Source organism: Phyllostomus discolor, chromosome 7 (genome assembly GCF_004126475.2).
Source record: "Phyllostomus discolor isolate MPI-MPIP mPhyDis1 chromosome 7, mPhyDis1.pri.v3, whole genome shotgun sequence".
Classification (NCBI taxonomy): domain Eukaryota; kingdom Metazoa; phylum Chordata; class Mammalia; order Chiroptera; family Phyllostomidae; genus Phyllostomus; species Phyllostomus discolor.
The window spans coordinates 118,970,229-118,990,064 of record NC_040909.2 but is presented as its reverse complement, the minus strand read 5'-3'; the positions used below and the strand labels follow the sequence as shown (position 1 = coordinate 118,990,064).

The following is a 19,836-nucleotide window of genomic DNA, read 5'->3' as shown; positions in this document are numbered from 1 at the left end:
GAAAAAAGAAATGCAGACCCTGATCTTTATAAAATTCACCATTTCCCAGAAACTGCTGTTCTTTTTTTCCGACAACTTACCATTATTAGGTGGAGTTTTACATAATAATGTGGTGTGATCAGATTCCAGCCTATCGACAGCACATTCAGAGCCACACATGAGGATTCTGGAATTTTGTGGGTCAAACCCGGTGCCGGTAACTGTCAGGATCTGACCTCCACCGAAGCTCCCTAGTGAAGACATAGAAGGGAAAACAAAGCCAATGTATTTAAGTTTATTTTAAAATCTGAAATAGAACTGACATTAATGGAAAGGTTCTTGTTAGTGAAATTATATTCACATGATATAGTATATTAATAGAATCTCCTTCTTTTCCAGTGTTTTAAATCTTTACTGAGTCAATGTCACATCTGATCACTTATTTACACTACTAGGAAATAATTTTTTTTTGAAGATTTTATTTATTTATTTTTAGAGAGGGGAGGGAGAAAGAGAGAGAGAGAAACATCAATGCGTGGTTGCTGGGGGCCATGGCCTGCAACCCAGGTATGTGGCCTGACTGGGAATCGAACCTGCGACACTTTGGTTTGCAGCCCAAGCTCAATCCACTGAGGTATGCCAGCCAGGGCTAGGGAATAATTTTTTTAAAAGAGATTAATGCAAAGAATTTCAGAGTAATAAAAATAGTAATTAAAGTAGTGAAATTACTACTTTAATTAAAAATATATTGTTTATATTTTCTTAGGATTTTAAACAACTAAAATAATTTCCAAATAAAAAATATTTATGTAGACAATTACAGGCCAGTGATGTCTCAAGATGATTTTAAATTAAATTTCCACATAACCTGGCCATTTTAAGTAGGGTTAACTTCTAAATAAATTATACAGCACTAAGAAAAATATAGGCATTACACTGATATTTTGAAATGATTAACTAATGCCCTTGCATGCTTTGATGCATAAACAAAAATATTTTACTGTACTAAAAATGCTAATTTTAGCAGTGTTTGAAGAATTTTTCCCCATGAATAAGATGAATATTTACTGGAATAATATAAAATATTTGCAGATCTCTGCACACTCATGACTACCTTGACTTGGGTGAATACTCTGAATGGTGAGTGGGTACTCAAATACAACTGTGGACACAGCAAAGCCTTTTGTCCCATGATGCATCATAACAGGAAACGTGCCACCGGCATGACCTCCAACGATGCATTGCAGTACACTGTCATTGACCATGGTCACATTACACTGAATGTTATTTATCATCACCGAAACATCCAAGATATCAGTGCCCAAATTAGATCCAGTGATTTGAATTTTGGTTCCTGGTAGACCTTTAAGAAAAAAGCAAACAGTATAAATATATCTAAATTCTAATACTTATACATGCATTTAAGATATACCTATTTACTTCCATAAACAAAATAACAACCAGTACTTAAAACTAACATGAATATTAACAAAACATGTTGTATCATATACATTACAGCTATTGGATGTTAACTGTAAGTTATGACAACATTCATTACTTTACAGCCCCTTCTGTCCATTCCACTGAGTTGTAAGTTACAAACTCAGGCTGGTGGAGAAGAAAGCACAATAAAAGGTAGATCTGGAGTTAGGGAGTATGCATGTCTGAGCAGGGGGTGGGAGGTATATTTTAGGAATGGGCTCACTGTTTTTTAATTTGGGGTACTTTCCTGCCATTAGAGACTCTTTGAGGATGAATTATTTTATTAATTCAAATACTTTCCACAGATATAATTTGAAAAACAAATTATGATAGGTAAATGTCTAGGAATAAGACAGTAAATACAGAAATAATTAATTAAAAGAATTGTAGATGAATATTGATGTCACAGAACAAAGTCCTTCAATCTCTCTGTTCCCTCCCTTCCTCCTTTTGACAAAATGCATTAAGGACATGAACACATGGAATTTTTCACAGGTCATCCTAATGACCGACATACCTAGGTATTAAGGGAATAGATATTAAGGAACACAACTTGTTCCAAATGCAGAGTTACCAAGTAGTAGTTTGATTTTAATTCAAATAGTAATAGTAAAAATACACATATAATTGATCATAGTAAAGATCACTGAACTATACATTGTCATTTAAAGATCACTGATATTAATAAGATATTTCATGTTAGGAGTAATTTTAAAATACTAGCTAAAAATGTTTAGGGGGTCTTAAATTTTTTATTTCACCTTTCAAATGGAAGTGTTGTTCTAAGTGTGATCTATTGCTTTATCTCTTCAGTAAATATAACATCTCAATTCTCACTTCCTACAAGTCTTATATCATCAAATATATTATTTTGAAAGAAATATTCAAAGAGAGAGAAGAAACATAAATGATTCATGGAAACAAGGAACATATGCCAGCATCTAGCTCATCATTTGCAGTGACTATAAATATATGGGGATAAAGTATGTTATTGCTATTGTTAATGTTTGCTTTTTAAAAAATGAGAAAACTTGATGCCTCAGAGAATATTTCAATGGAAAACTTCTTGCAGGCAAAGAAAACATCTTACCCAAACTTGACACATTTGCTTGTAATGTAAACTAAAAATGACTTTTTATACAAGCTAGCATTTAATGAGCTCCTTATTAAAGGTACCATTCTAAGTTACACCCTATCAATGACATTTAGTTTCACTAGTGGAAAGTGGAAGAACCAAGATTTGAACCTAGGCATCAAGACCATGTTTTCACCCATTACACTACAGCTGCCTCTCCAGAATTTATTACACAGATGATAATAAGCATTGCAACAGCTGGAAGATGATTAGACACAGCAAAATATAATGACAGAGTATTGAGAAGACATCTCAACCTATCTTAGTTTAGAAAAAAATGAGTCATGCTAAATAATTAAATAAATCTTTATTTTTATTATTTTTTCTAATCAAATGAGCCAATGATCTCTTTCAAAGGATTCTGTTGTATTAATAATCAATTGTAGTTTGATGGCAACAAAGTATTCTGAAAAACTCTCTGTTAGTAAGATCAACTATGTGTGAATGTTAACAGGTATTTCCTGTGCCATATCAATCAACAATAATGACATAAATTAATTACCAATTTTAATCCACAGAGACCCATCTATTTCTCCTTCATTTTGAAATTTAGGTCAAGTTAATGGGGATTTTGTTTCAAAACACAAGTTGGAATTTGACTAAAAACTTTATCCTAAGAATGTGCAAAAAACTAATCACAAAATAGGGACTAGACTGAATTTGAACCCCACATATTAGCCTCTTTAAATGAGATCGTCCAAAAACCTCACGTCGGCACACACTGCAGTGTGCAGACTCTATCATAGGAACGTACACTTGAAACCTACACAACCCTATTAGCCCATGCTGCCCAATAAATTTAAAGAAAAGAGAGCAAAAAATTTAAAAAATAAAAATACATCTTAATAACCATTTATAAATATTAATCCAATTCTATGCTAAGAAGTATTACAATAATATATCAAGATAACAAAACAATAAAAAGGTGGGTCCTGGAATACCTGCACTTGGAACAATTTCTCTGAGAAGTGGAGTATCCTCCAAGGCATACGTAAATGACAGAGGTGGATAAGCAACTTCGTTAACAAAGATTTTCACACTGACCCTTCCAGCTGTCCCTGCTGGGGTTCGGCAGTAGGCTTCACTGGAGTTGACAGAAATAATTTGACAAGGTTCATCCCCAATACTGACGGTGGTGTTGCCTGGGTAGAAGCCATTTCCTGTGATCACCAGAGTGGTTCCACCACTGATGCTCCCTGAAGTCGGTGAGATGGATGCTACTGCAGGGCTGTGAACACTCAGGTTTCCCCGAGCCAAGCCCTTACTTCCCACCACAACGCTGAGAGGGTGACGTCCAGCTGGGAGAGGAGTCACAAGAACAGTGATGTTATTTTCATTAACATCTATTGCTCTGAACTGTTGGTCTCCAATGAAAACGGCAATGTCCTCCAAGACAGTGCCGAAACCTTCTCCTTCAATAACAGCTTTTACAGAGCCTGTGACAGAATTTGGGGAGATTCTTGTTATAAAAGGAGCAATGCTTTCTGAGTATGAAAAGCTGCAGTTCCCCTGACATTGGGCCGGCACTCCATGGATCAGAAGCTCCACTGTCACCAGCTGGGGGGGAGCAGGAGATGTTTCACATTCAATGGTTGTATAATTCACTGACAGAACTTGGCATGAAAAATGACCCATAAGGACCTCTATGGCTGCAGAAGAAACCAAGAACCCAGAGCCTTTTATGGTCACTCTGGTCATTCCTGTAGTTGATCCCGTGTTTGGCAAGACCACATCGATGTTTGGCAAAAGAACAAATCGCCTGTCAAATTCATTGGACTGGGTGTTGATGGCACTGCCCAGGTTGTAAACAGTTAGAGTGACAATTTCCCTGATGCCGACATCCATTGAGTTTTGAGGGTCAATATGACACACAATGAAACTGGTACTGCTCTCTTCTACAACACAGGGGTAGCTACCAATCGCAACCTGAAAGTAAAATGAATATGCAAATAGGTCAATACATTTCTCCACTATAAACTTAAATTCTGTATTATCAGCAACAAATTTTTTTTAAACATTACCCAAGTGTAAATTTTTTTTACATAAAGTTGGTTTAGGGAACTGAGAAAGGTATATCTTGCATTAATCTCAAAACTAAATTATGGTTGTCTATAAATGTTCCTTGGGACACTATTTACAATAGTCAAAAAGGTAAATACAACCCAAATGTCCATGAACTGATGAGTGGGTAAATAAAATGTGAATGCCACACAATAGAATATTATTCATCCATAAAAAGAAATGAAGCTCTGATACAAGGTACAACTGGATGAACCTTGAAAACAATATGCTTAGTAAATAAAGCTGGTCGCAAATGATCTCTTTTATGATTCTAATTATGAGAAATGACCAGAATAGGCAAATCCACAGAGACAGAAAGCAGATTAGTAGTTGTTTAGGGCAGGGAGGTATGGAGGGATTGGGAGAATTTCTAAGGGTTATAGGGTTTCTTTGGGGGCAATTTAATGTTCTAAGGTTGACTGGAGTGATGGATGCATGATTGTGAATATACTAAAAGCTACTGAATCGTGCACTTTAAGTGGGTGAATTGTATGACATGTGAATTATATCATAATAAAGCTGTTAGAAATTTAGTTATGAGGTTATGGACAAAACGTCTTCCCCTTATTGAATATATGGATGTAAAAACAAGATCTTTACAGTCTTACCTTATTAGCACATGTGAGATTACTGAAGCCATGCCCAGTAATTGTGATCAGTTCATTTGCTGTTCCAGTAGATGGACTAATGTTGCTTATAGATGGTGAAAAGCACCTTGAAAGCTCAAAGAGGAACGTATCTGAATTTTTAACCCCGGTGTTGTTCAGACCACATGGGGGTTCTGTTGCTTGGCAGCCTTCCACAGAGCTTCCCATGTGCAAATTCATGGGTTCTCCTGCAACAAAAGAACGGCCTGTAAGTCATGGATGATACTCGAAAAGGAGAACTGTTTTCAGGATGCACTACCCTTTATTTTGACCATGGTGGTTTATATTCTGGTAAACCTTTGTGCTTTCTCTTAAAGATAAGAGGGGTCCCAAGGAGTACGAAGTTAAAAGAAAGACCTGGACAAAGGTGATAGGGTAGAGAGTGAATATACAATTAACTTATTTTCAATTTGTCTAAGGCCAGATCCCATGGGGAAAATATCATCTCACGTTTTAATGTATTTTCAGGCACGTACTGAATATCAGAACATTTTTTATATTATATCTTATTTGAGGCACACAAAGATTCTGGGAGAATGGCAGGATAATGTCAATATTATCCTTATTTTATAGAATAAATACTACTCTCAGTAGTCCAGACCTATTTGAGGTCATGTGGCTAGTAACAGACAGAGGCAAGACTGGACCAAAGTATCTGCCTTCTACTCCAGAATGGTCAAATATACCTGGGTCACCATAGTAACAAGGTTTTCATCTTTAACTCCCTTACCTTGAGCATATGTGGCTTCAGTGCTACCCACAAACAGGTGCAGGGGAATGTGCCTTGTTTCAGCCGGTAAAACGTTAATGACTCCTTGTAGAAAAATGGAGTGAGCATCATCAATGTACCCGCTGCTATAATAATGGATTCCAGGTGAAGTAAATCGGTAAGAAAATGAACCTGCCATAATATACAATCGTACATAATAAATACAAGCACTTACTGCATCTTTGAAAAGAAATTTGAAATGATAATTCAAATGCACGTGCAGATGACAGGTTTCTTATTTTTCATGCCTGTTACGTTTCAACAGAAAGTGAGTTGTAAGGAAATGACTCACTGGCTATAAAAAGCTATCTTGTATAATGAAATTACATTCCAGGAAGACAAGATCCAGCATTAACTTTTCTAGAAAACCATATCTGGCATAAATTGCCAAATTTTAAAGAACAACTCAACATGGAATGAATGATAAACAAAAAACATTTAGTTTGTGTTTGTGGGTAAAAATTTTCAAACTGCTACATGTACAGAATAAAATAAGCAGTCTAAAAGGCATGCTTTACAGAGTTGCCCTGTGGTAAAGACAGGTGTTAAAGCTGATTCCCATCAACAGAATTTCATTGCTTGCTAGCAGACTGGTATGATTAAAAAATACATTCCAATTTTCTTTGTATTTTGCTTGTTTCTATATATTTTTTCAATTGGTTTATCTTTCCAGAATGAATAAAGATATTTTTGATATTAGAAACTCATCAGCAATGCATCAAATACCTTGCTTACCGTCACTTAGAATATCTTATAAATGTGTGAATGTTTACTACAGCAATAAAACACCAACTAAATCATTCTGTGTATTTGTATGTATTATTTATACAAACATATTTTAAATCTAAACAAAATATCTTTTTATCATATCCGAGGGGAAGAAAGCAAGATGCAACACTAAGCAAAGTGGAAACATACCGGATGCAGATTTTTCTCTGCCATTCGTAAATCCTTTGCCATCGTAAGCCACACCTCCAGGACTGGAAACGGAGAAAACTCTGTATCCTATTCCCCTAAGGAACGGAGGTGCTCGCCAGTGCCACGACACTGTGTCGCCCACAGATATATTTAAGACGGATGGTGACCAGGCGTAACCTAACCCATGGACTGGGAGCAAAAGTAGAGTCACATTTTATAAGAAAATAGGAGTAAAACTTCTTAACAATTATCTTAGAAAATACTGCATTTTTATATAGCTACTAATGAAATCTTTTTAAATAGCATCATACAACTTTTATGAACATAACTGAGACATGGAACAAAAATAAACATAAATAATGAAAAGTAAGGACTGAAGCTAAGGAAAAAAGTAAATCACACAGCAACAAAACTGATGATCAAGAGACAATCTGAAAAAAAATCAGAAAGTCAGCATGTTCAGAAATATGTGAAATATTTTTTAAAGCTCATTGATTCTTTATACATAATTTTTCTCAGGCATAGAGGCATACAGAAATCTATTAATTTTAATTTGAATATTCATTAAGAAATCCATGACTGATAACAAACTACAGTGATTCAGAAGGTTCTACATTGCAGTAAAACAGAACAGCAATTACTGAACTTGGAAACTGTAAAGTCTAGACTTGAGACTCGAGTCTACCATTGATTTACTCTATACGTGGTCCTGTATGTCAAGGAGATACCATTGACAAATTATAGAAAGAAATAATGCATATTCTCTGAAAACTTTGAAGGATAAAATAAATGAAAATCAAATTAATTTCAGGGTAAATGCTTCCATTATTTACAATATATAAACCACAGCTGATACCTGAATCTTCCCCATCATTCGTAACCCTGAACACATTCCCTGTTGAAGGAAGAGTGCATTTTATGACATCTGATGATGATGACGTCACATTGCAAGGGAAGGACCCTAGGGAAAAAAAAGATGTGGTAAAAAAAAAGGTTCTCAAATATTTCTCAAGCTACAGAAATAAAGTATAATGAATAAAAAATGAAGGCCCTGCAAGAACTCCACATTATATAGTAGGCTTTTGGTACATTTTTCTGATAGTAATCATCTTTGAGTCCTGATTATTTTTAGAAGAGAGGCCTTCCTCTCTTTAAGTGTTTCATGCACATTAAATACACAATAATTACTGTTTTGAAATCAAAAGCAGTTATTCAGTTTCCCTCACCACCTTAACCAAAAACACTAAGCCTTTTACATGCTAATAGAAAGATGAAGCTTCCGTGAGCAAGCACGTCTGTGGAATCACTCAGCACCTGCAGCACAACGTGCAAGCTGGGAGAAATGAACCGGCCCTCCTGTGAGGATGAACGTCTTACCTAAGAGCACGGTGTTCTCGGAAGGTGTTGTGCTGAACCCCAAACCCATTATGGTGATTTCCGTTCCCCCATATAAGGAACCACTCTGTGGGAACATGTTGTTCACTTCCAAAATATACTGTATAGAAGCATTTAACTTGTCTCTGAAAAAGAAAAATTAATAGACATTTCAATGAGCTTTCCATGGGACCATGGTGAAAACTTTTACCAATATATAATTCAGTGAAGAAGATAAAGTAATTGAATATTTAATTAGACAATACTTTTTCAAACTGATAATTACCATGAACCTCAATTTGATTGGATGGTATATAGATAATTGTTTCTCCCTAACTATGAAAAATAGACTTCTGAAAATCCCATGGTAGAGTTTGAGATAAAATATTTTTAAATATTATTGGAAAAATATGGTTATGAGAATTGAGGTCACCAGCAATACATAAAATCCTTTAAAATGTTTTATATATTCATTAAAGTAAAACATAAAGGCAGCACTATCTATAAAAAGAATAGCAATGAGCCCTGCCCAGGGTGGCTTAATTTGTTGAACATTGTTTCATAAATTTGTTGAACATTGTCGCTGGTTAGATTCCCCGTCAAGGCATATGTCTGGGTTGGACCTGGTCCTTTGTTGGGGCTCAAGTGAGAGGCAACTGATTGATGTTTCTCTCATATACTGATGTCTCTCTCCCTCCCTTCCCCTCTCTCTAAAAAAATAAATAAATAAAATATTTTTAAAAAAGAATAGCAATGAAATTTCATATATTTTACATAAGTGATAAAAGTTCTGTCCAATGAATTTGAATTTTTCATTCTGTGTTCGTAGGAAACTTGTCCTGATCTTTCTTCCCACTATTGCAATGAGAGAGTTTTAAATTTATTTTGCTTCGTTACAAACAATGTGTCTGCATTGTATAAGAGGCCATCAAAATGTACAAAGCTTTTCTGATCTGACATAGAACTGACTCCCACACTCCAGCTCTTACCATAACTTGCATGAGTCTTTGTGTTAACTTTGTTTACTTTCACAGCATAACAAAATTGGTATTTCTTGAACTGCAACCCAGACTCCCGGTCCATATGCTGCCAATTCTCTCATTAAATCATTATGCCAAAGCACAGGCCAACAGCTCTGCCCTTTGCATAGAGGAGGGGAGGTGGTTCTGAGGTCCGTGTTTACTGTTGCTCCCCTGCCTGCGCCTCCCACAAGAAATCCCTGGGTCATTTCTCCTTCCACGCCGACATCGGCTTTACTCGCTTTTTCTTAGCCCCTAAATTTCTGTTCCTCCCTTTTCTCCGTATACTAAATCTGTAACTTCCCATGCCCGAACTAAAATTGTACTAGTTAACAAGTAGCTTTTAGAGAAGAAAATACTAAACAATTGCTTAGAGAAAAGTTAGAGTTGGAGAAGGAGCCTATCCACCCTCTCCTTTAGGTGACCAGCTCCTGCCCATTTCTTGGCTTAATTATCACCTTTTCAAAGAGCTCTTCCCTTTTCCTCGGGAGAAAAAAATGAGCTCTCTCTATGACATATGCTTACAGCACTCGGTAGCTCTTATTCACGGCCTTTGTCACATGTATAGTTACGTTACTGATATAATCCTCGGTGTGAGATCTGCCTCCCCAGTAGAACTGTGATGGGGGACACGTCCCTCTTATTCTCCACTTTGAACCCAGCACTGAGCAAGTGCCTGCCCCCTAGTAACTGTTTGATAAGTATTTCACGAATGAATGAAACTCATGTGTCATATACTTAAACCTAGCTATGCATTTTATGCTAGAATTTTATGAACTAACCTGAATGGTAATGGCCTGAAAACTAAGAGTCACAGTCACTTTACAAGATATTCTCAGAACCTTTTGCCAAAGGAGGTGTAGAAAGGTAAAGAAAGAAACAAAATATTACAAAGTTGATGACTATTTTTTTCCTATCCTGATATTATTAGCTCCAAGTGTTCCACGATGCCATCAAGTTCATTGCCATACCTTGTTGATGCAAAACCCCAGTTTCTGACTTCTACACCAATAACATGTTTTCCAGGAGACAACTTGGGCAAAAGACATCTAATATCAGTGAAGTTCCAGTGAAGAACCTGGCAGGATTTTCCTCCAACATACACTTCCACACTTTCTGTGAGTTCAGTTCCAAAGTTATAACCCTTAATTGTTAAATTAACTTCTCCTATTATTTAAAATGAAAAAAAAGTTTTACAAAGAGGTTCAACCTATTATGTAGTGTGCAACTTGCATATTAAGTAAACCAACTCATCCCTTCCATTGGATGTAGGAAATCCTAGGACTTTCAGAGGCAAAAGAAACATGAGTGAGAGAGCTGACAGCTGCCACATGGGAGGTAACATTCATGTTTAGTTGTTTCACAAGGAAAAGAAGATGGCAAAGTTATTTTTAAAAAACTTAACATTTTTCTCTTATTGTGCATGTTCAAAGTGAAATAATATACAGACTAACCAATGCTTTCAAAAAACATTTCATGACCGGTTTTGCATTAAGAAACAAAACTACAGGAGAAACTTTCAAAAACCTTTCCAGAAATGGTTTACATATGTCAAATAACTGATCTTATTAAAGAATTTCTTACCTAATATTGTCCGTACTTTTGGACTAAAATCGGTTATAACTGGGGTCTGTAAACAGTCATAACTGTAGGCATCCTTTGCTGTGGCTTGAACTCCATTGGTAATAACTGAAATATCAACTGTACCCTCAGTTCTCTGAAATAAGAGGAGAAAATAGAACATTTAGAAAATGTTAAATGTTGAGATAAACCTATCCATGGTTAACACCAAACAGAACTCTTCAAAATAAACTTCTGAAAATGTTTTCTTTCAAAGTCATGAGCAAAATAGAACCAGAGACTTAGAAATAAAGAACAAACTGACAGTGACCAGAGTGGAAGGAGAGGGGGTAAGGAGGGAAAGAAGGGGAAGGAGCAAGCAAAGGAACTCGTGTTCCTGGTGAATAGAGGACTCATGGGCACGGACAACAGCGGGGACAGGGTGATTGATTGTGGGAGTGGGGAGGTGGGGTAGGGGTGAGTGATGGGGAAAAAAGTGGGACAACCGTAACTGAACAACAATGCATTTTTTAAGTCATGCATAAGAGTCTGTTTTTAGATATTTAGAAAGTCCTATTTTCAAATGTAGTTACATGTTTAAATTCTTTTTATTTAAAGATTTTTTATTTATTTATTTTTAGAGAGGGAAGGGAGGGAGAAAGAGAGAGAGAGAGGGAGAGAAACATCAATATGCGGTTGCTGGGGGGTCATGGCCTGCAACCCAGGCATGTACCCTGGCTGGGAATCGAACCTGCGACACTTTGGTTTGCAGCCCGCGCTCAATCCACTGAGCTACACCAGCCAGGACTTAAATTCTTTAGATAAAATTATATGATATAGTGGTTTTGACCTATTTAATTGCATCTATATCAGGGATGTCAAACTCATTTTCACTGGGGGCCACGCCAGCCTCGCAGTTGCCTTCAAGGACCAAAATAATTTTAGGACTGTGTAAATGTAACTACTCCTTAACTGTTAAGGAGCTGAAATTACATTCAGTGCTTTGAAGGCAACTGTGGGGCTGATGTGGCCCCCAGTGAATATGAGTTTAAAATCCTTGATCTACATTATTGAATTCTTGAAGGTACAGCAATATAGCTGAATTGCTTTGGACAAGTGGTTCTCTGACTGATAAAACAAGATATAAAAAGTTTTGACTTTTTGTCCTTAAAATATACTCAAATATAATTTTTATTCCTCTTCAGTGACAAATCACATTATTATATCTTTAGCTAACCTACTTCCAGAATCCAAGACTAACACTTGGATCCCTGAAAAAATTGGTGCTTTCACTGACACAGCACATATACAATTCCCAATTAGGAAAAACACTATTTATATCTAGTATTTCTTAATGCACACCAATTGTTTAACTTAATGGCATAAGTTGGACAAAGGAAGCTTTCATTTACTTATCCTCCAGATTCTCTTCATGATCATTTAATCCAATGTATATTTAAATTTACTTTTCCTACAGATTCCAACTGCATAATTCCCACCTGAGTCTGCAACATTTGTAAAAATGTTAGGGGTGGGATTCATCATTCTTTTGCGCATAAGCAAACTGGAGTCTTTGTTTTCTTTTAACTCTATTTTTTAAAATTAAAGACCCATGATGGTTTCCAAAATGGAATATTCCATTTTTCATCAATAAATGGAAACTTGAACACATTTAAGATATGTTCCTTTTTAAAAACTAAAATGTTTAAATTTTCTTCCCTGAGTTCTTTAGACTGTTTATTAGTACGAAATTTCTTTTTCATCCTTTGCTTTGCCTGGTCAACTCCCACTCATCCTTCAAGGTCTGACAGGACATCAACTCCTCATGTGAAACTCTTTCTGATACCCTCTTCCCATGTATTTAATCTCTGCTTTGTATTTACTCCTATTATTTCAAATACAACATGCTGTTTAATATTGGTTTGTGTTTGTTTTCCTTAATGCTGTTAATTTTAAGTATCTAGAAGATGGAATAATACTTTGTAGGTGGATATTAACAGAAAGATGTTGAAGAAATAATTGTTAAAGAGCTTAATTGAAACTCTGCACTTCCTAGGTGAATATGGAAATTTATTTAACCCTCTACAGAGATGTTTCCTTAATTCAGATTTCAGATACGTGAATAAAATGAGATGCCTTACTTTTGGGGTTCTGCAGGTTATCTTATTCAAATCCGCATCAATCACATTGCAGTTTTCGTTTCCAACTAATACCTTTGAATTTTCATTAAAGCCAAATCCAGAGAGAGTCAGAAGAGTACCACCTGCATAAGGACAAAAACAACCCAACAACAGCAGGTTAACTGGAACAAAAAGAAACTTTGGCACTAATTGAACTCATCATTCGAGAATGGTCTAATTATCCAAAGCCTGAGCTTTGACGTCTGAAACTGTACAGGAACTAGGCTAAGCAATTTAATGAAATAACAGATTTGCAACCAGTATCGCTTGGGGACATTAGCAGCAGCAACTGTCATTTTCCCTAGCACCTTCTTTATCCTAAAGAGAAAATACACTGTTTCTAGTTGCTCAGCCATTCCATGGGTGGACCATGAGGAAGAATGAAGACTCTTCCTAAATCTCAAATTTTAACACCTCTAAGTAAAAGGAAAACTAAGGGAAAAAAATCCCCATGAAATAGAATAAAATAAAGTAAAAGAGAAATTCAACACATGCCCAAAAGTTTAAAACCAGCAAAAATATGCCAAACTAAGCACGGTAAAACAAACAAACAACACAACACAAAGAAAATGAAACAAGAGGCAAAATGTGCTATTTTCTTCTCATTGTCTGCCTCAGCCTTCGTGTCTCTGATTTGTTCCTGGAACTTTTTCTGGGTCAAGTCGCTCCACTGAGACTGTGGTTACAAATGGTGCAGCTGGTAAGCTGGATAATAACTAATAAATCTTATCTTGACATAACTGATGAGCTTGTTATAGAAACGTGTAATAATTGATGATATTAATTCAATAACCTAAGATGTAAGTATAAGCAGTCACCCTGACTTGTGTTTCATAAGGGAAAAAAAAAAGATTAGTCAGCCATTTAATCACTGTGACTTCTAAAGGGGAGGCTCCTTTGTTCTGCAGGAGGGGGGCTTCGGTGTCTCTCCGTTCACCCTGTTCTAGAAACAGTACAGTGGAATGATGGACATGTACTCGATGTTCTTTGTTTAGAACAACTAACTGTTACCTGCTAGGCTTCCAGAGCCGGGCCAGAAGTCTGAGATCTGACTCTGATACACGAAGTGGAATTCCTCATCCTCCGCGTGCCGGGCTAGTCCCACGTCAGCTACGGACACAGCGACCGGGAAACGCCCAGCACTTCCATTCAGAATCCTGCACTTGATCTCATTTTCTTGTGATGAGAAAGAAGAAAATGAGAAAGCTGATGTTTTTAGGAAGTCAAATTATTGCAACTTTATATTTGGAAATATAAACATGGGCCTTCCTTTTATACCTCCAGTAAATGTAACTAAGAAAAAAACCACTCAATTATTAATGGAAGAAAAAAAATCTCTACAACCTACCTGATCAGACGGTCCTAGAAAAGAGTTAGATAAACAAATGATGAAACCAAAGTAAATAAATTGCTCCTGATTGCTATTGTGGTAAAAAAAAAAAAGTGGGGGAGAATAGTAATAAAAATAATCCAAATCTGTAAGATCATTTATATCAACAATTCTAAAAATGTTGGTCTAATATATTACATCCCAAATTATGTAAAATAGGTTTTTAATGTAAAAGGTGATAGAAACTCAGTGAAAACACCTTCACTTCATTTGGACAGTATGTGTGCACTTGTGATATGGGTGCAAAACTGACAGGTAGATGCGAAGCGTGTGTAGAAGGTCTAAATGAAAAACAACTTAAATGATATGAAAGATGGATTTACTTATGTAGTTTCAATTTATTAAAATTAAGAAATACACCTAGGATTAAGAAAAATCATTTTTAAGGAAATAAATAATTATGGCCCTCATTTTTTCAAGAGCAGAAAAAGTGAAAAATCTTTCAATTCCATGTTAATGGACAGAGGTTCTGTTGGACCAGAAGTCAGGAAAGAGGGCCATGCCCCCTGGCTGCATGGTTAATGGGGCCTTGTCAGCACAGTGGCAGCGGGGACAGTGGAACGCCAGAGCAGTGACTCGTATGTCTCTGTGTCCCAGAGACACACCAAAGATGGGAAGATTTCATGTAATCACTTTATAAAAGAAAAAAGAAGGAAAATCAACTATTATGGGATAAAGACACTGCACAACAGTGAAAAGATTAGTTTGTGGTCATAACCAAAGATTAAAAAGGTTAAACATCTGCCCTGGCTGCTGTCCCTCGGTGGATTGAGTGTCGACCTATGAACCAAAGGGTCGCTGGTTCCATCCCCAGTCTAGGGCACATGCCTGCGTTGCAGGCCAGGTCCCCAGTATAGGGCATATAAGAGGCAACCACACATTGATGTTTCTCTCTCTCTCCCCTTCTGCCTAAAAGTAAATAAATAAAACCTTAGAAAGAAAAAAAGATAAAACATTTCTCCAGTGCAGCTTGCCAAATTCATAACCCCACAGTTTACCCAATATGATAATAATGATCTTTGATTCTACTTTCTCTTAGAGGAGGACAATTAGGCTCCATAATAATAATTTTTAAAAGAACCCACCTTCCACAGAAAGAAGGGAGCAACCTATTGGTCCAATGGAGACAGAAACAGCCGAACTGGGAGAAAATCCAGAGCCTGCTATGGTTAGAATTGTACTTTCTTCATAGGATCCTGAAAATGATGTTTAAATAACAATGTTAAGATGACAAATCACAGAACCTGCTGTTATGAAATTGGACATTTCTCAGAGAAAAATAAGCCCACCTTCTAAAAGAGACATAAACCTATAAGCAAGCAGGGGGGAAATGACACAAATCATTTAGCAATCACATTTTTTTCCACTGGAATTACCTACATGGCTTCCTATTTGGAATCTGTGTGTTGATAGAAATTAGTGATCTGACTGAAAGTAGGAGATAAAGTCAGGAAAGAAAAATTATTCTTACAATAAACAAATTGAACAAGCATCTCTACGTGGTAACTCAGACAATTTCAGAGCTGCTATCTTACAGTCATGAGAGAAAGATAAGCTGTCGAATAAGTGTTATAGACACTTCCCATTTGGGAATATGACAGGATTCGTCTCTCCAGGGTGACATCCATCCTCAAGTGCCTGGGCTATTGCCGGTTCACACTTGCTGTCCCAGCATCTTATATTTAATGGTTTCCCATTCAGCTCTTCGAAGTGTCCAGATTTGATCAATGAATGATATGGTCACCCTACTTATATAATATCACACACAACAAAGATCCTGCAGGAATTAAACTCTAAAATTTTAGAAGAAAACAATCAAATAACTTTAATACAGAGATGAATTTCTTAAATATAATGCAAAAGCCATGGTCATGAAGTAAGTCACGAAGTAAAAGAAACATAACTTAGAATGAATCAATGATTTAAACATTGCCATGAACGAAAAACAAAAACAAAAGACAAGCAATATACTGGAAGGAGACATGCTCACAGGATTGGTAAACACAATATGTAGTACACAGCTACAAGTCAGTACAAAAACACCCTGATACATGGATAAAGGATATGAGCAAGCAATTTGCGGAAGAAGAAATCGTCTCAATGTCCAAGGAACATTCAAGAAATTGCTCATGCACATTACTAATCAGGGAACAGATATATTAAAATAATAACTTCTTTTGCATATCAGATTGACCCAAATTATTAGGAAGCTGGTAATACCAAGTATTGGCAAGCATGTAGGAAATGTGGTACTTTCATACCTGCTGAAGGTACAGCCACTTTGGAGAGCAATTTGGTCATCTAATAAGCTCAGTACATATGTACTCAATTATTATACAGCACGTGTGGACATGTCCCCTACAGAAGCTCTAGCAGGTATGCGATGGGAGATTTGTACAGGTGCAACAAAGCTCAAAACAGTCTTATACGTAAAAACAAGAACTGTGGGCAAACTAAATGTCTATCAATAGAGAAACAAGTAGATTGGTATATTCATGAAATGTTTGAAAGCAATGAATTAGATATGCACAAAACCACATAAATATTTCTCAAAATGAATGATAAAAGTAAGATGCAAATGATATCTACACTGTACTTCATCATTCACAAGCATGTAAACTGGTAAAATCACTGTGTGCTATATATAAAAGGTATTAAAAATGACATGAAGGAATACACACAAAATTAACGATGGTGGTTTCCTCTGGGGAGGTTTATAGGTGACTAGGACTAGCAACAGTGCTTAAGGAGGATGCTTTAGCTGTTCCAATAGCATTTTATTTCTTAATCCAATGATTCAAAGTAAATATGACAAAATGTTAACAGCTGTTAAGTTTCAGTGAAGAAAATATGGGTGCTTTTTACAGCATTATTTATATTTATTTTTATTATTTTTAAATGTATCAAAATGTGGCAAAAAGCAATTCATTTAGGTTATTAATTATTTTAAGTAAGAAATAATTTCTTCAGAAAGTACATGTAAAACTAGACATTCATTACAAATTACAAAGGTAGGTGCAAAAAATAAAGATATCAAAGAACTATAAACAAATTAAAGTTCATCAAATCCTTATTTTTGAAAGTGTTGGCCCCATGTAATATGAATTAACCCAAAGTTAATACTGTTACTTTGGAAAAAGGTCTGAAGAATATATTCTTTCACCATAAATTTCAAATTTTATTTTCTGAGCTATAATTGCACTTCAATCATTTTAAGGCTGCCAACAGGAAGATTAGATTAATAACAGAGGCAATGGTATGAACCCAAGTGCTATGGTCACAGATAAAATTGGCAGTACTGACCTTATACTAAAAGGCACGGGTTAAAAATTATTACATACATCTACCTTAAAATACTTGCAAACATCTTATGCAGTTATCTTTAGCTATAATTCCTTTGTTCTTGAAACCTTAGAAGACTTGAAAAACTATATTGCCCATTCTCTAACAATTAATTTTGTCCCCTTGTCCCCTTCTTTGTTTTAATAGGGACCATAGGAAGAAGGGGCTAATTTGTCAGGGTAGATTTTCCTACCTACCACCAAGACTTAATGCGTGATTACAGTATATGACAGCTTTTTTTCTGACTAAAGAAAAAGCCACTCCTTAGAATCCTTAGTCCTGATGTGTATTTTGGTCCTTGGGAGTTCAGACACAAAACATAATCACACTTTGTTAAGCAATCATATATCATGAAGACATGGTATTCCCATGCCTTCCCCTTAGAAGGGGATTAATGCATCCCCTTAGACTGACTTCTTGGCAATAATTTCTCTCTTATTCTCAAATTTAGGACCTAATTACTTTCTTTTACTAAATAGCAGCTTTCTCATTACTAGCCTGTTAGTACTAAATCTCCTAGAAGTGGTCTCATTTGATGAAAGATTTCGATCAATACTCTAGGTAGTAGAGAAGAAAAATGCCTCCGTATCAGAGTGAAATTTTAGAGAATGATTCTAATGTTGCGAAACTGAGGAAGGAAAGGACTGGTGAATTCAACTCTAAAAGTTTTTGTTTTTCAAAAATAAGTCCATGATCTTTTCATAGCTTTCCAATTTGATACATTTTTTTTCCCACGGTGTAGAACTCTTTGCTTGTCCTAGCTGGTGACACTAGCATATAAAACATCATGCTCAGAATTCATATTTTTGCTAGTTATCTTCTATCCCACATCCAAGTTAAAAAGTGGAAGGTTACCTTGGGAAGGGCTTGTGGCCCGCACTACAGGGGTGGTCACGGGGTCCCACGTAAACCCACAGTCACCTGAGCATTTGGCAGGAATCCCATTGACATAGACTTCAACCTTCAAACAAAAAACACAGAGATGAAGAACGCAGGTAAAGGGGTAGCATGATTAAGAAGACTATGCATAGAATTTAGAATGATAATGTAGTGGTGTTTGTTTCCTTGCATGTTTATAACAGTCTTTCTACTTGAACTTTTTCTGCTTTGACACTTCATTCATCCATCCATCCATTCATTCAGCAGATGTGCCCACTCTGTATCAGGCAAAGTTGTAAATGTTAGAATATAAGACTACAACACTGAACAAAACAGATGACATCCCTGCTGTACCAAATGTATATCCCTCTGGGGGCGAGAAGGGTGGTTGCACAGGACCATAAACAATAATTATGAAGAGTAAGTGTGTATCATGCCCTGGGGTTGACTGCCATGAAGGAAAACAAATCCTACTCTTGGGAAAGTCCCCCAAACTCTTTACACTGTATAAACTCCTCACTGTTAAAGTGGTGACATTAAAAATTACTTCGCAGGGCTTCTGTAAAGATTAAATGAAAGAATGTATTTTCGAATCCTAACAGGCAGTAGTACAGCTTAAAAATCAACTCTTTTATCACAAGAAATGTTATTGAATTGATCAATTGTTGACACTAACAGTCACATGAAAATGAAGACGTCATCTCTCCTGTTTTACCAGGTCTTTAATGTATCACAAACTGGTTAGACACTTAAAACTACATTAAATATCATGCAGAAAGTTTCAAAAATACCTGTGGCTGCTGGCGGGGTGTACGAAGCAGGTCTCCGAGGATGCGCTGCCTGAATAAGCCGCCTTCCTTCACCTTCCTGACTGTCATGCTAGCCTTTTCTCCAATAAGGTTGGAATCATCAATCTATTTTAAACAAAATTATTTTAATAGATAGCTGTGATGACCACTAAATTTTTTAAAAAATTAAGTATAGTTGAGAGTGGATAAAAGATAAAGGATAAAAAAATCAAAACCATTTCCATCACATTTATTGGGAAAGAAGCCTCTTCAAAAATAAGCATAATCTACCCCAGGGAAAAATGCTAAGCTC

The 19,836-nt window shown here is 36.1% G+C and overlaps 1 protein-coding gene across 1 annotated transcript in view; it reads right to left on the bottom strand.

Moving 5' to 3' along the window:
* PKHD1L1 (PKHD1 like 1) overlaps positions 1–19,836 on the bottom strand; it is a 144,993-nt gene that overhangs the window by 66,661 nt on the left and 58,496 nt on the right. The window contains exons 26-40 of the mRNA XM_028534074.2: positions 19,527–19,649; positions 18,712–18,817; positions 15,600–15,710; positions 14,136–14,300; positions 13,086–13,207; positions 10,969–11,101; positions 10,356–10,551; positions 8,369–8,511; positions 7,848–7,952; positions 6,992–7,180; positions 6,035–6,205; positions 5,266–5,492; positions 3,538–4,522; positions 1,094–1,342; positions 81–230 (exon numbers count right to left, since the gene is read on the bottom strand). Of these exons, the coding sequence (XP_028389875.1) occupies positions 81–230; positions 1,094–1,342; positions 3,538–4,522; positions 5,266–5,492; positions 6,035–6,205; positions 6,992–7,180; positions 7,848–7,952; positions 8,369–8,511; positions 10,356–10,551; positions 10,969–11,101; positions 13,086–13,207; positions 14,136–14,300; positions 15,600–15,710; positions 18,712–18,817; positions 19,527–19,649 (3,175 nt within the window). The remainder of the gene's footprint in view (positions 1–80; positions 231–1,093; positions 1,343–3,537; positions 4,523–5,265; positions 5,493–6,034; positions 6,206–6,991; positions 7,181–7,847; positions 7,953–8,368; positions 8,512–10,355; positions 10,552–10,968; positions 11,102–13,085; positions 13,208–14,135; positions 14,301–15,599; positions 15,711–18,711; positions 18,818–19,526; positions 19,650–19,836) is intronic.